Source organism: Mytilus californianus, unplaced genomic scaffold, assembly GCF_021869535.1.
Source record: "Mytilus californianus isolate M0D057914Y unplaced genomic scaffold, xbMytCali1.0.p SCAF_5, whole genome shotgun sequence".
Classification (NCBI taxonomy): Eukaryota; Metazoa; Mollusca; class Bivalvia; order Mytilida; family Mytilidae; genus Mytilus; species Mytilus californianus.
In genome coordinates, this window is record NW_026262701.1 from 20,573,324 (window position 1) to 20,590,559 (window position 17,236).

Genomic DNA, 17,236 nt, shown 5'->3' on the forward strand with positions numbered 1-17,236 from the left:
TGAAACAGATGTAAAAAGACGTTAAGCGATTTATTTCAAGAGATCACGTACAAGGGAAAACTGAATGGTTCTTGTTATATTCATGCATAGACCCGACATGGTATCTACACAAACCTCTTCAATTGTTAAACATGGAGACATTTGTATATAATCAAATAGGTGTTAAATACACGACAGTCTAGTGTGAACTCAACAGTATAGCACTGATAACTACTATCTCTATTAGATCTCGTGTAGATTTATGATAGATTAGATTACGAGAATAAAGACAATAAGTCTTTTCATTATATATATGAATAATTAACCAAAGGTGCTGATCTACTTGGTCAGTTTCTTTAGTCTGTAAAAAGACTAGCTACAACGTAGACCTATATGCACGTGTAGTAAATTTGAAAAAAAACTGTTATGAAACAGACACACATCTATCTACAATACTAGATATAAAATAAATATTTAAAGGTCGGCCTCTGATGAGGGTTTACCTGGGATTATTCCCGAAAGAATCCGAAACATTGTATATTAAAGTCTAAAGAATTAAGCAATAAAAAGTACGTAGTGTCAGGTCAGAAATATTGATACCATACCATGAATAAGTGGGTTTATGGTCTTTTTATAAAACTCAACCTTTATATATGTTATGTATTATCATCAAATACAACTTACATTTAGATATTAAGAATGAACACAAATGCGGCCACTTCCATTTCAGACGGAAACCGGCTAAAAATTAACCAAAATGCTAAAATTTCGAAGATTTCAGTAATTTAGCATGACTTAATGATGCTAGTATCCGATACATGTGCATAGTATTGTCAAAAACAGCCCATATTTATGTAACAGAAGTAGTCTTCTTTCCAATAAATAGCTAAAAATTTACATTTTAACAATTTTGTAAAACTGCTATATTTTGGGGCCAAAAAGGGGTCTTACTGGGCCTACTCCTTTATACTAAGACATGATTAAACGGTTAAAATATATCACATGCAGTTTGAAGGCATCACATATGATATTTCAAATGTTATTCACGCTGTGGTTAGCCACAAATTGCGATCCAGAATGAATCCTGCGACAGTCCTTTGTCTAGTGATGTGACATGGCAAGGTTGATTTGCAAAAGACGGATGCGAGGCTACGACAACAATCAAATGTTGTACGGTGATGTCCAGATTTAACTTCGAAAACTATAAACTTATCGTGAATATAATTACACAAAGTATATAGATAAATTAACGGATCTAAGGCAACACACTCCCCGTCTGATATCAATCTGATATCACTATTCCATAAATAAATCGCATATGAAAATAAAATACATAAATCCCAATATAATTTGAATATGTACAGGAATCATGTCCACTAGTTATTGGTCGTGCATGTGAGAAATGTCGGTTCTCAACGACTCATAGAATTTCTTTAATAAATTCACAATTAATCCCATTGAAAACTGGGTACGACACAGTTTCTCGTTCTTCAGAAGAAGGATGCATCAGACGATAGCGCAGTGATCCTTTGGAATTTTCCATTTTTGTTGTTGCAACGGTAGGAACTATTTTCTCCAACGTTGATGAACGGCGATGACGATCGAAGATGGTCCTCTGGTAGGTCATACGAGAGTTCGTATTTGATCTTGTTCTGGGTTTGTGGAATGTCACATGTTTGTGAGTATCAGAATAAATCAAACGTTTTGACTGAACGTTCCGTCCTGCGAATCTAGTTGCTCTAACTGTGAAGTGGCGACCTCGATGTTTGATTTTGTCGTAGTAGTGTCTGACAAAAGACGTTACTGTATGATTATGTCCAGGTAGGATCACTGGTTCGTTAAACAAGATGTTAGTTATCTTCGTGTTGACTTCAATTGCAACGGTTTGCTTATCGATGTATGTATTTCCAATTATGACCCAACCAAGTTTTTAATTTTCGGCAAATGAAGTTCACGGTGGTCCTAGGCGTTGTTCAAGGACGTGGTGTGCTTCTATAAGGTCTCTTCCAATAGCAGTAGAATTTTGCACTGTTCATCAGACGGTGGAATTTTTTCACTAATGTCTTTTAAGTATGGATAATGCAAAGCGTCTCTAGGTGTCGGAATTTCGTCCCGATTATTGGGAATATTATCACTTTTAATAATGTAGGTAGATCGAAAAAAGTAAAATCACAAAAATACTGAACTCCGAGGAAAATTCAAAAAGGAAAGTCCCTAATCAAATAGCAAAATCAAAAGCTCAAACACATCAAACGAATGGATAACAACTGTCATAATCCGGACTTGGTACAGGCATTTTCTTATGTAGAAAATGGTGGATTAAACCTGATTTTAAAGCTAGCTAAACCTCTCACTTGTATGACAGTCACATCAAATTCCATTATATTGACAACGATGTGTGAACAAAACAAACAGACACAACAGGTAAAAATGTCACAAATAGGGGTACAACAGCAACACGAACCCCACCAAAAACTGGGGGTGATCTCAGGTGCTCAGGAAGGGTAAGCAGATCTTGCTCCACATGTGGCACCCGTCGTGTTGCTGTTCTTTATCATGTACGAATTTCATGACGAAGTCTCTTCCACTTTTTCCGGAAGTAGCTACTCTGCCGGAGCATGTTAATAGAGTGTAGTGTGTGGTAAACTCACAGCACTTGTAGCAAACATTGTTTTGTTTTAGCAGTTCCTTGCGTTCCTCAATTGATTTGGCTCGGAACGATCGGCATTCGTTCAACGGATGTTTTGTCTTGTGTAGGACACAAAGGTCTTGATGTTGACTGCTGTCTCCAAATTGCTGTTCAACTGCCGTCTTATGGACGTTGATTTTAGAATTCGGCGAAGGTGTGACCCTTGGCGCAGCACCTTTTGTAATTGGTTAAACATATGATTCGAAGTTGAACCCAGGGTCGTTCTTGATCTTGCTGATCTCTCTGATAAATGCAGAGAATTCCGTGAAAGGCGGAAAAGCAACTTCGTATTTGGACTTGTAATCTTGAAGCCCTGGTTATCCACTTTTCTTGGATTCCATATGACAATTTTGCAACAATTGGATTTATTCCAGACGAAGAGTCGAAATATGCAAGCAAACATCCCAGCTGGCTATTTTCTTTGTGATATTGAACTTCCGAGATAATATCCGACAATTCGTAAAGAAGTGAGTTGTCCTTGCTGGTCAATTTTGGGAATTTGTCAAGTTTACCCTTGAGAGATGCCTCCAACATTTCTGGAGCACCATACCGCTTGTCAAGTCTCTGCCATAATCTCTGTAGACCTCTTGTTGGGTTGTTGGCATTCGATGCCTTTATAATCATGGTATGTTTGGAAGACTCTGGTGCAAGCCACTTAATCAGTAGGCCTATCTGTTCCGAGTTAAAAACTAGTAATTCGTCTATGACGTTCATGAAGCTAGATTTCCAAGTGTGGAAGGATTCAACCCAGTCGTTAAAGTTTGTTAACCCGGAGAACAGCAGGTCCTTACGTAGGAGAAATCTGGTTATCTCCGATGTTGGGTTGATATAAAGGTTGTTATCCGTTGGCATGGAAGGTTGAACCACAAGTTTTGGTTAGTGTGCAACAGGGATCTCCTCTGAAACGGCCTGTTTTCGTATGCAAGTGACCGTTCCCAGATCTGGGAATAAAGTAACTTTTGGTGACTAAGCATCTACAGGCAAGATAGTAGGTGTTTTTGATGGCAAGTTCAATGCCACGGATGGCACGAACTCTGGTGTTTCATCATGGCTTAGTTTAATTACAACAGGAGATTTTTTTTTATCTTGTAAGTCGGTCTTTTCCTGTACGGCAGTTGTGTCAAGATGTTTGTCAACGAAATCTTGCACACGTTTGAGCGGGTCTTCAGTCTCACCAGGAAGGTCGTCTAATACTCTATGATACGGGCCTCGGCTTCTGCGGACGCATCTTCTTTTTGTGCTTCTAGAATGTTGATAGCAGCCTTAAGCTCGGTTTTTTTCTCGGACCGCACGTGCGGCCTCCTGTTCCATTTGAGTTTTCCTGCGAATGGCCTCCTGTTCTTTTTGAGCTTTGATGTGCTCCTCCTCCTGTTCAATTCTAGCTTTTAGGTGAGCAGCCTCAAGTTCCATTTGAGCTTTCAGGTGTGCAGCCTCGGCAATTTTACGTGTGGCTTCTTGTTCCGCTTCGGCTTTTCTACGTGTGGCTTCTTGTTTTGCACGGATGGCTTCTTGTTCTATTTCGGCCTTGATTTCTATTTGTCTGTACAGGGACTTTTCCTCTAATACTGCCTCCTGTTAAGGAGCGCGGCTTGTTTTTTCGGCAAATGCTATCTTATATCTAGCAGACTCTGACTTGCACACGCTTCCTCCGTACTAGGCTTGACATGTCAGAAACGTTAGAGATTCCGCTGTTTGAGGTTTTCTTACTCTTTGATGTCTTCGTTTTAGTTGACGTAGCTTTTGTCAGGGAGAGGCGATGCTCGTGTAGGGTTTCCATGACCAGGTCCACTTTGGACAGACGAATATCTAACGAAAGATTAAATGTGTCTATGGCCTTTAGACTGTCTGATGGTCTGGTCATCTTCAGAAAGTTCAGGTACTCATCTGTGAGCATGCGATAATTAGTACAGGCTTGTACAATTTTGTCCTGTGCTGTAAGCAGTTGCTTGAGCTCGTTAGGAGGCGTAGTCACTTCAAAAGACTGGAATTCTAAATCTGACCAAAGGACCTCTAGCTCCTGACAAAGCTTATCACGTTTCTCTATGTAAACCCCATGTCCTTTTTCGGTGAGTTCACGTACTCGCCTAATCTCGGGATTTTCATCTAAATGTGTGGTTTCAGACGGATTTTCTTGTAGTTCTTCACTAGCGTCACCCTCTGGGGGTGGACCTCGTCTTGCTGCTCTGCGTGACTGGGATCCATGATGGCTCAACGTTGTTGGTTTGCTGCCTAGGACACACAGGCTATGTTGCGTAGTGTCAAGGTAACAGCTTCGAACGATGCTTCGTTGTATTTCCTGGTCAGGAGATGTGTAGACAAGTTGTTGTCAATGCCGACGTCTGGTTGTAACTATAAAAATAGTTAAATTTATACTAAGACTTGATTAAACGGTTAAAATATATCACAAGCAGTTTGAAGGCATCAAATATGATATTTTAAATGTTACTCACGCTGTGGTTAGCCACAAATTGCGATCCAGAATGAATCCTGCGACAGTCCTTTGTCTAGTGATGTGACATGGCAAGGTTGATTTGCAAAAGACGGATGCGAGGCTACGACAACAATCAAATGTTGTACGGTGATGTCCAGATTTAACTTCGAAAACTATAAATTTATCGTGAATATAATTACACAAAATATATAGATAAATTAACGGACCCAAGGCAACACATGTTTATCATAGTGACTTGTAAACATGTTGCACCCGGCCCATTTACCTATAATAAGTCGCCTATTTGACAAATTTAGTAAGTTGATACGGTATCACGGACTTCATGTTAATATAAAATTTCTCAAAATTGATTTTTTTTTTTTAAATTTAGATAAAATATGAAAATAATTTAAATGTTATGGGTTAAACAAGACAAATACTTTATTAAGAGCTGGGTAGGTGGTACAATATTCCGAAAGAAGAGAGGGTATGTCATGTGTACGAATGCTATTGGTATTGAATATCATTACTTATTCGAATGCAATTCCATCTTAGTAAAAAAATCCGAAATCATCACATTCAAGAGTACTACATGTAAAATATCACAGCGCAGCAAAAATGATGATGATGATGATGATGATGATGGATGGCTGCTTAATGTCCATTGGCAAATAAAAAGGCATATTCAGGACGGGAACATGTTAATGTAATATGAATATAACCCTGCTTTGTACAAGACTGACACGCTGAGTCGGATTTTTAACGTGCTAATCAACAAGGTAACAATCCGCAGGAAGACATGTCACCTTACCCGGACACAATATTCTGACTCCGAGCCGACAATCTTTGCTCTTACTCCTTAATGCCGCGTGCGTAGAAGCAGCAAATGCCAATTTTAAAATCTTTGGTTTGACCAGGCCGGGGTTCGAACCCACGACCTCCCGCACTCGAGGTGAACACGCTACCACGAGACCACCGAGGCGGTCAGCAAAAATGAGGTACTAAACAATGTATCTTTATTCGTTTTAAAATTAATTAAAGTATTATAGAGTATGTAGTAATTATTGATATATACCATTTTAGAGTTGTTCTATTACTGTCTATGATTGTATGTGATTGTATTTTGTATATACATGTATGTTCACCACTTGTTTCACATGTGAATGTGACCGGGTGTTTTTAAATAAAGCATTATTTTATCGTATTGTATTAAAGTATCACCTAATTATTGACATATGTTCATACACATATTGATAAAATAACAATTTAATTTAAAACAACAAGACCCACTCAAAAAAGAGTTATGAGTGACTATAAAATCATTTCTACAAAACACACAATTATTTTCAATTATATAAACTACTTTTTCTTTTAATATCACATCATAGCAGATTTTGGCTATAAAATAATATACAATTTCATTAGTGAATAAAAATCTGAAATTATCATCATCGGAGAAATTAACAAAATTACAATTATAAGGTCTAGAGGTAGCATGGCCAAATAAAGTAGCACGCAAATCTGCATATACTTGGCAGGTCAGTAGAACATGTTTCTCATCTTCAATAATATAATTTTCATTACATTGATCATGAAAACACACGCCCAAACTGTATATATACACGTGCGTAATAAACTGGTCCTGGTTGAATGAACATGGTTTTTTTTCGAATTATACTCAGGTGACAATCAATTAAATGTGGCAAGTGTCGATAAAACATTAAATAACTTCGTAATTATTAAAGATATATTTGAAATTATTTGTTTTAAGAGAGTCTACTTCTATCAGAGATAAATATACTATACATGTCTCTGCTTCTATATATCATGTCATTTGTGAAAATTATATCGCATCCCATCAGGTCCCTAGTACAGAATCCTGTTCTTGGTGCACTAAGAAGGTCCTTTGCGGTATTTCTACAGACGTTAGTCACCTTTTTGATGTGTTATTTAGTCTACATATCAATGATATCTAGGATAATCGGGTAGTTTGCCAGTAGAAACATTCAAACAATCAGATGCGTAGTGTAAAATTTTTCGTAATAAAAAAAATAAAACAGAATAGAGATTAATGATTTTTCAGTTATCTTGACATAGCACTAAAATCTTTAAAATCTATCAATATAAATAAGAGTATCTTTCAAATTTTAACATTCCTTTAGTATGAATGAAAATAAATACATGTCTATGTTAATGTTTTCAATTATATATGCTATTGCAATTGTACTATTATAAAATAGCGTTCACGGATACTTGAAGTGGACTAAATTTTTCAGAGAAGAATGAAGCGGCATGATATTCAAAGCACTGTGGACAATTTGAATTTTTGAAACTCTAGGACATGACTACGGCTAACTAAGGATAATTTGCAAATCGTATATTCATGTACTGTTTTTCCGCCAGTTTTTTTTTTCTCACATCAATTCGTATTAATTGATATTAAAGTCTAGGGAAGCAAAATTGTTATGGTAATGTTTTCCCGACGTTAATACAAACAACGTACTTCAGTATTGTAATCGGGTGATAAAGGCTTTGTATAGTGAGTGATTTTGTCAGGTTTTACATAAAAATAAAGTGTATCCAAGTTTATATGTATATTTCCCATGTTTCCTTATCGGTTGTTGTCCATACCGCATGGTCCCATCGGGTTTCTCTAACCTTTTCTCTCCATTTTACAAGAACAGATAGTAGGGAAATCACCAATGCAGAACAACACAACAAGATACACCACATCACTAATCCTAATTCAAAGCAAATAAAAAAGAAATAAAGAAAAAATACTGAAAAACATTTTCACCATAAATGTATTACTCCACAACCTATCTAGTCATATAAGAATTTGGGCGAATGTCCATCTGTTTAGGCCGTATGCAGATCTTTATTGTGTTGTTGGGATACTGTCTTATTGACGTTTATCCAACATCTCTTATTCATTTTTTGTTGTTGAAAATCAGAAAAGTCAAACAGACAATATTGAATCGCATGAACAATGTACGTTCATGATCTCAAATGCAAGAGTAGAATATAAAATAAATCTACTAATGGAATAATTGCAAGTGGTTTACGAAATTAAATTACGTAAAATATCCTTATCAAATATTTTAAAATCATAGTCTCATCATCTCCTGCAAATCATTTCAATACTTTATGCTTTAAAATATTTTTCTTAAATTTATTCCTCTGTTTTTCTTTCTTGTAAACATGTGATATACTTTATAAAACATGCCTATGTAATAAATAACAAAAAAGAAAAGATGTAAATTCCTTCTGTTTCCGTTCCGTATTCCGTTTCCGCCTTTTAACAAGACCCCGTCTGAGACGTCATTAGCGTTATACAAAATATGCGCGATGCATTAATTTATCTTCACCTTTTCAAAATTGTCTAAAACATACACATAAATTATACTAAAAGTCTTGTTAACTGCGGGCCAAAAATATTTAAAAAGGCCTATATCTTTAAAACGGCATCTGACATTGCAACACAAACTACCAATCTACCAACATCTTTACTAAACTTTCAACCGATTATTGATACTTTGGTTCTCTTTTGTTAGTAATATGGTTTCGAGTGGGGGACTTTGATAAACATTTAAAGGTTACATACTATGTACGAATGATAAATCCAGCATCCGAATCAAAAACTGTTGAAGTAACATCCTTTAACATTGTGAATGTCACCAACAGACACTGTTTCTATTGAACATAATAACCCTGTGAATGAAAAAAATCATCTGTCAGTGTACATTAATATAATCAAAAATAGGCATGCAACAACAATAAATATTTTTCCTTTTAGACAAAAATTCGTGTACTACACATAATTGTCCATGAAACATTTCGGAAACGCATGAAAAAGAATGAAAAAAAGATCGTAAAAGGTAATCCACAGTACTTACAACTCGGTATTTTAAAAGCATTGACCAATGTTACGTTTAATATGATATTCAAGATGGCGTTTCACATGCATGTGCATTCGACATTTCGGGCATTTAGCTAACAACACTCTAAGTTGTTCCTTCCTAATGATGCCAATGTCGTCAGTTGCAATATGACTTGCGGGACTATATTTGTATGGGAACGATGAACAAAAGCAACCGTTTTAGGCTATCAGGACTGTGTGTTGTTCATTAATGTTTGCCTTTTGTTTGATTTGTGTTGATTTGTTCGGAGGAGTCGGCGTTGGTAGTTGGTGTGGTATGTTGTGCTGTCCAGTATTTTTGGAATTTCCTGTTATCCTTTGCAAGAAACTAAGGCTACGACTCTTTTCAGCTAAGTTGACCAAAGATGGTTTAGCTATTTTTATGTATTTTTTGTTCATTGAGCTCCTTAAGTATATTTACATCAATGGCTTTCTATCCGTTGCCTTTGGGCGACCCTGGTAACGGTACGTACGGACCATGCTCTAGACGCACCAAATTTATACGTGTTATTTCTATTTTCTAGCGCTGCAGTTGCAACTTTAAATATAACTTAACTGAACTGTGAGTACTCTCAGATCTGTATTTTTTGTTTTTTGTTGTGAGGTATGTATAAATTTTTTGGCACATCCTTTCTGTGTTTTTGTTGGATGTTTTTACTGCTTTGTATCGATTTGATGAGTAAAGCCCTTTTCAACTGATTTTAATAGTTTGTTTCTTATGTTGTGCCGTTACAATACTGTCCCAGGTTAGGGGAGGGTTGACTCCTTCAAACATGTTTAAGCCCGCCACATTCTTATGTGCCTGTCCCAAGTCAGGAGCCTGTAGTTCAGTGGTTGTCGTTGGTTCATGTCTGTCATATTTGTTTTTCATATTTTTCATGTATGTTGGGGCCTTTTATAGCTGACTATACGGTATGGGTTTTTCTCGTTGTTGAAGGCCGTACAATTGCCTATGACTGCTTACATCCACTTCATTTAAACTTTGGTGGATAGTAGTCTCATTGGTAATCATACCACATCTCTTTATTTTTATATTAAGATGGTTTTGGCATTTCATTTTAGGACTCTTGATTGATTGATTGATTCATTCTCTTTATTTCCTCCATTATACAGAAGATTTTAACACAAGTATACTAATTACAAGAAAAGAACAACATATAATTACAAACTACAATTAAAGCACCAAAAAAAACTTACATTTTACATATACATAGAAATAAGAAGATGTGGTATGAGTGCCAATGAGACAACTCTCCATCCAAGTCACAATGTGTAAAAAGTAAACAATTAGAGGTCATAGTACGGCCTTCAACACGGAGCCTTGGCTCACACCGAGCAGCAAGCTACAAAGGGCCCCAAAATGACTAGTGTAAAACAATTCAAACAGGAAAACCAACGGTCTAATCTATATAAAAAACAAGAAACGAGAAACACTTAAGAACCACATCAACAAACGACAACCACTGAAACAGGTTCCTGACCCAGAACAGGTGCAAACAAATGCAGCGGGTTTAAGCGATTAAACAGGCGCCAACCTTCACCCTAACCTGACATAGTAGTAGTAGTGTAACATTACAGCATAAAAAGACACACTATAAAATATCAATTGAAATGGCTTAACTCAATCAAAAAGACATATTAACAAAAACAAGTAAACATACACTGAACGAATAAATTTGATCAATGACACAGTGTCAAAAAGACAACTATAACCTTGGACAAAATGGCGTTAAATAAAATAACGTACACAGGTAAATTTAAATATAATAATTTAGTTGTTAGGAGTACGGAGATATTATTTAAAAAATGAATAAACTTGTTGTTCATAGTACGAGAACAGCAGTGAAAATTTATCGTCATACTAAATACTTATCAAAGGTGGTACATATTAAAAATAGTGAGACGAGATATAACACAAAATAAGTAAACATTGAATAACAGAAATGCATTACAAATTGTGTCAACAGGTCAAATTAACACAAACGTACGATTTGAGAGTACTCGCAGTTACTGAAAGCTAGTTAAAAGCCAAAAACAATTAATAATTAAAAATCATGCATCAGAGACTAAAATCAACTAAACCACATCCAAGGGATTTAGTGTTTAACGCCATGGACGGTCAAAGAAGACATGGATTGTGCAATGCCAAAACAAAAGTATCGACAGTCAGAAGGATAGTTTGACCTTATAAAAAATATGTATAATGCTATATATAGATAAAGCAATCTCTATATTGAAAATGAACGTGGATGTGTATTTATACATCCAAAAAACCATTTGAAAAGAATACAAATTTAGTTATGTTTTAATTTGTGCTACATTTGCCTGATAGCAAATACTTGTGTGTCCAAAATTAAATCTATGCTGAGATAATTCGCCTTTAAAAATTCCGTTCAGATGAAATATATGATCTGCCAAGCAGCACATCATGTTTCTCCAGTTGTCAGAGTTCACAGATTGCATAAAATATGTAATACCACCAAGTAAGGCTACGACTATATTGCCATCATCTTGCTGAAAAAACCGTACAGATTCCTGAACTGGTAAAACATCAACAATTCCGTAAAACGTTATTTCTTGCATTCAAAATTGCTATTGAGCCCAGTTTTACCATGCCTAATAGTTTATCATTCAAAAGCAAAATAGACAGCGGCAAGACGTAAAAATCTGTGAATAGATAATCTGTTTTGAATTTCGTAATAACGACAAAGTTCTGGTCGACATTGAATAGATGATATTTTCTTCTCGGATTTCAATTGATTGACTCACAATTTTGGACCATAATTTTTTACCAGGGATATACAGATCATCCATGTTACTCTCAAGAAAGGAATACATGTCATATTTAATCAGAGTGTTTATTAAGTCATATGTTATTGACCGCTTATCGGATTCGCCAAGCAACAAATGACTGAGACGTATATTAAATAATTGTTTAAGAGTTGTATTGGATTTAGCTCTAAACAACCGTCCAAGGAACAATATTTTGAATTTATCGGTGAGTCCTTGTATAGACCAGAGTTCGACAGTACTTTTACAAGAATCAGTTGGTGCCCGTTTATCTAGACCTATTATAAACATAATTGCTCAAGTATTTATAAATCACTGGCTTTGCTTTAAAATTGTTGATTCAGAGCATCCGTGTGAATGCAGATTTCTTCTTATGTTGTGCTGTATCTCCACTGTCCAAGTTAGGGTAGGATTGATCGCTTAGAAACATGTTTAAACCCGCCACAGTCTTTATGTGCCTGATCTAAGTCAGAAGCCAGTGCTTCAGTGGTTTTCGTTGGTTCACGTCTGTCATATTTGTTTTTCGTAAAATTGTATTGTATAAATTAGGCCGTCAGTTTTTTTATTTGAATTGTTTCACCTTTTTCCATGTTGGTTCCTTTTATAGCGGACTATACGGTATGGATTTTTCTCGTTGTTGAAGGCCGTACAGTAACCAATAACTGCTTGTATCTTTTTCATTTGAACTCTTGTGGATAGTTGTATCATTACCAGTTATACCACATTTCTTTTTTTAATATCAAAGCCAGAATGTGGAAAAGGCAAAGACACACTCGTATATGCAGAGCTGTATAACATAACAGAAGCGAAAATATTAGAAATAGAAAGTTTTATTACCAACAGGAAGAGTAACGTTCTAGGTAATTTCAATTCACGGAGAGATGTGTTTATATATTTATATAAAACAAAGAGCTATATTAGGTAAACGTCTTGCATGGAGAGGTGTTTAACCAAATAATATAACGTAAGGGAACCGTCATACATGGAAATCTATATAACCCAAAAGAATAACGCATGGTATCCTATAATACATTTTCAGTTGCATAACCAAAAAGACATGTGTAAGGTAATTTCCTGCATTGAAAATTTTTTATTTTGAGAGCATTATAACCAACAGGAACGTAAATAAGGTGAACTTCATACATATCTGTATAACCAAAATCTATACCTAAGTAAGGCAACCTTGATACACGTTCAGCTGTATAACCAAATAGAAGAGTTATTTAAGGTAAACTTCATTCTTGGAGATTTGTCTAGCCAAAACAAAGAGTTACGTAAGACAACAAGATGTGTTTATATATTTATATAAAACAAAGAGCTATATTAGGTAAACGTCCTGCATGGAGAGGTGTTTAACCAAATAATATAACGTAAGGGAACCGTCATACATGGAAATCTATATAACCCAAAAGAATAACGCATGGTATCCTATAATACATTTTCAGTTGCATAACCAAAAAGACATGTGTAAGGTAATTTCCTGCATTGAAAAATTTATATTTTGAGAGCATTATAACCAACAGGAACGTAAGTAAGGTGAACTTCATACATATCTGTATAACCAAAATCTATACCTAAGTAAGGCAACCTTGATACACGTTCAGCTGTATAACCAAATAGAAGAGTTATTTAAGGTAAACTTCATACATGGAGATCTGTCTAGCCAAAACAAAGAGTTACGTAAGACAACAAAAACAATAAAATACATCCGATCCATTGGGTCTATAAGTAACTTTCAAAACAAAAAAACAAAAAACAAAACTTTAAACATTAATTATTCTGATAACTTTCCTATGATTTATTTAAACATTCTATTTTTTTTATTAATATGGAAATTATTCATGGAAATTCTTTACAAAATAAATTTTCCTTGAATATCTGTTTAAATTTAATATTCCTGGCAATTCTGTTACATAATTATTCCAGGAAACTTCTCTTATATAATTATTATTCCTGGAAATTCTGTTACATATATATAATCATTATTCAAGGAACTTCTCTTATACAAAAAATCATTCCTGGAATTTCTATTACATATTATTATTCCAGGAACTTCTCTTTCATAAAAATAAATCCTGGAATTTCTATTAAATAATTATTATTCCAGGAACTTCTCTTACATAATAATTATTTCTGGCAATAATGTTGCATAACAAATATACAAATAAATAACAAAACGTCAATACGTTGGAAAAGTTCGTCGAAACAGTATTTGTGAATATTTCCCTATAATTAAAAAAAGTGATAACTTAATATTTTATATGTTTTATATAAATAAGAAGATGTGGTATGAGTGCCAATGAGACAACTACCTATCCAAGTCACAATGTGTAAAAAGTAAACAATTATACGCCAAAGTACGGCCTTCAACACGGAGCCTTGGCATACACCGAACAGCAAACTATAAAGGGCCCCAAATAATTTTGTATATCTTGAAATATCTTGTCACATATATGAATATCATTTGCAATTTCATAATTAAATTGTTTGCAATTTTGATATTCCTATGTCATTGTAACAAAAGTTCGTTGGAGCTATTATTATGGTGGAACTTTTATTCCGTCACCCCACCCCAAAAAAACCTCAGTTTTGCTTCAATAAGTTTGGTATTAATGGTTGAGTTTAGCATTCATGCATCATAATTATGTGTCCGGTGTCTAATTACACTTGGATTTCCAAATCACTAAAACCATTCAATCAGTGTGCACGTGTGTGAAAACAGAAAACCAGTTTCAGTTTTACACCGGGTATCCCGATCCGAAATCCGCAGAAGGATCCGAATCCCGAGTAGCAATAACATGTACACTTTGTTTAGTGCAATTCGTAAGTAAAATTGTCCATCGTTTGTATTTGTCATTGTGTGTACATATGTTTAAGAGTCCTGAATTGTCCTGTATTTCATCGACAAAAGGTATCTTTATGGCAAGCCGTTCTCGTCAAAACTATGTTTAAATCCTTTTTTCGAAAATATTACACACTGAGAATTAAAAAAACGACACTGAGATTTAAAACCTAAAATTACACACTGAGAAATCGAAATTACACACTGAGATTCTAAAATTACACACTGAGATTTAAAAAAATGAAAAAACACACACTGAGAAGAAATAAATTGAAAACACTCACTGAGAATTGTTAATTAATTACACACTGAGATTTCAAAAATACACACTGAGATTAATATGCACATTACTAATGAATATTCATGAGATGAATAATTCAACAAACTAATATCTTGGTCTTCCTAACTCTCGTCATTATAAAGAAATGCGGTTCCTTCAACCAACATTCGTAATAAATTTCAAGACTTTGGTTGTTTTTTGCTAACTCATGTTCATAAGTTTGTTGCCTATAATTCATATTATTAATAACAGTGTATCGGGATATTTTGCTTAAAACTGTTTAAGCATGGGTCCATTTTCAAAAGTCTTTCAACTGTTACCCTGATTTCGCAAGGTAATCTTTTGTATTTTTGTTACCTTTATATGCTATAATAGGCACTTGGGTAAAAATTTCACTGCATTGTTTGTCTTTTTGCAGATTGTTCCAATGTTTTCTTATAATTCTAATAAAGATTTTCACCATTTGGTTATATTTTGTAATGAGAGTTAGTGGGTATTTTTCTTATTCTATTGGTCTTTATTAACGTAGTTTTTCTATACGTTGTATTTCTAATGTTTTTTTTATAAAACTTTTGGCGCCAAATTGAAGGACTAACGAGTTCTGTCCCCTTGTTGTTTTAAGATTGTAATAGATTCAGATTAAGTATGCTTATTAGATATGTGCGCATAAAAAGTGCGCTCAAATCTCAGTGTGTAATTTTAAATTCTTAGTGTGTGTTTTTCAGTTTATTTCATCTCAGTGTGTCTTTTTGAAATCTCAGTGTGTAATTTTCAATTCTCAGTGTGTGTTTTACATTTTTTGTAATCTCAGTGCGTCTTTATGAAATCTCAGTGTGTAATTTTTAATTCTCAATGTGTGTTTTTAGGGTTTTTTTTTATCTCAGTGTGTGTTTTTTTAATTCTTAGTTTGTAAATTTTTCGAAAAATGGTTTAAACATAGTTTTGACGAGAACGGCTTGCCCTATTTCTTAGACTGCGAATTGCAATAAATATGGCTGACAGCCATATAGGTACAGTCGACTCTAGAAATGTGAAATTCGTATTTTTCAATACAAGCTTCGAGTTCAGTAAGGCCAAGGTTTTTTTAATTTGTTGGTTTACGGATTTTTTCATGTCAAAAAGTCGGGTCGGTCGGTTGGTCGCGAAAAAAATAAATATCTTACAAGACATACATTTGTCAATAAATAAACATTTATTTCTGAATTAGCTTACTAACAAAATTTTTTGGTATGCCTTTTGTCATCATTTCTTAAATTTTGGTTCCAAACATTATTCCTCAGCTGTTTTAAGCATACAGTTCCTGCCATCGTCATTAAAGTTTGAAAAAGGGGGTATATATGTCCATAGACAAACCGGAAATAAATGGCCATTTCAGGACCGAAAAAAACAGCTACAAGTTGCTTTTTATCCACTTTCAGGAAACATGGCGAATAATGAGCTTCAAGTAGGAAAACACTTCAAATAATAATTACAAACACGTCGCACGAAAACAACACTTTACCATCCGTTCTCAATTGCAAACGAAGCAGACCCGTCCAACTGAAGATGAGGATATCGGTTTCATGCTTGAGCAGACCACGGTGCGTTTGATTGTCTTTTTTTAAGGACACAAACACTACCGGTTTTATTTTTTTAAAACTGTGTAATTATTTAACATTCTAAAATAATAATGCATTTAATTTCAGGTAAATGCTAATACGCAGATATTTATATTTGTAATTCAGGGATAATGTATTTGTTATGATCGGCGGGAATAAAAAAGTGAAATGTCAAATTTTTTTTTTCTTTCTGAAAATCGGAAAATTAGGGTCGGCGGATCCGTAAACCAACAAATTAAAAAAACTCTGGCCTAAAGGCTATTTGCATTAATTTTTTGTGAATTCAAACGCGGAGTTCACTCTTACGTAGGGGTTTTATTGGACATTTGTGGAGTAATATTCGTTTGGAAAAATTAACCCTCAAAGTATGAATAAACTTAAGATTTAAAATGCTTACCCTCTTTTGCGGTCTCGTGTAAATGCTCCTCGGGATTCGGATACGGGTAAACATACAATAAACGAATAAGTTTGATCTATGACAAAATATAGATACAATATTGATAAAAAAGATGTAGGAACAATGCCAAAAAGACAACTCTTAGACTAACCTGGGACAAAATGGCGTTAAATAAAATAACGTACACAGAAAAATTTAAATATAATAATTTTGTTGTTAGGATTATGGAAACATTTCTTTACCAAATAAATAAATTTGTTGTTCACAGTACGAGTACAGAAGTGAAAATTTATCGTCTTACTAAATACTTA

General features: G+C 34.6%; 1 protein-coding gene across 2 annotated transcripts in view; it reads right to left on the reverse strand.

Annotated features, from left to right (window-relative positions):
* The window catches only part of LOC127702610 (uncharacterized), a 214,008-nt gene extending 197,041 nt beyond the window's left edge, over positions 1-16,967 (reverse strand). For both annotated transcript variants that reach the window (XM_052206890.1, XM_052206891.1), the window contains exons 1-2: positions 16,926-16,967; positions 8,704-8,810 (exon numbers count right to left, since the gene is read on the reverse strand). In XM_052206890.1, the coding sequence (XP_052062850.1) occupies positions 8,704-8,755 (52 nt within the window). In that variant the 5' untranslated portion in view covers positions 8,756-8,810; positions 16,926-16,967. The remainder of the gene's footprint in view (positions 1-8,703; positions 8,811-16,925) is intronic.
* Between the last annotated feature and the right edge of the window lie 269 nt (positions 16,968-17,236).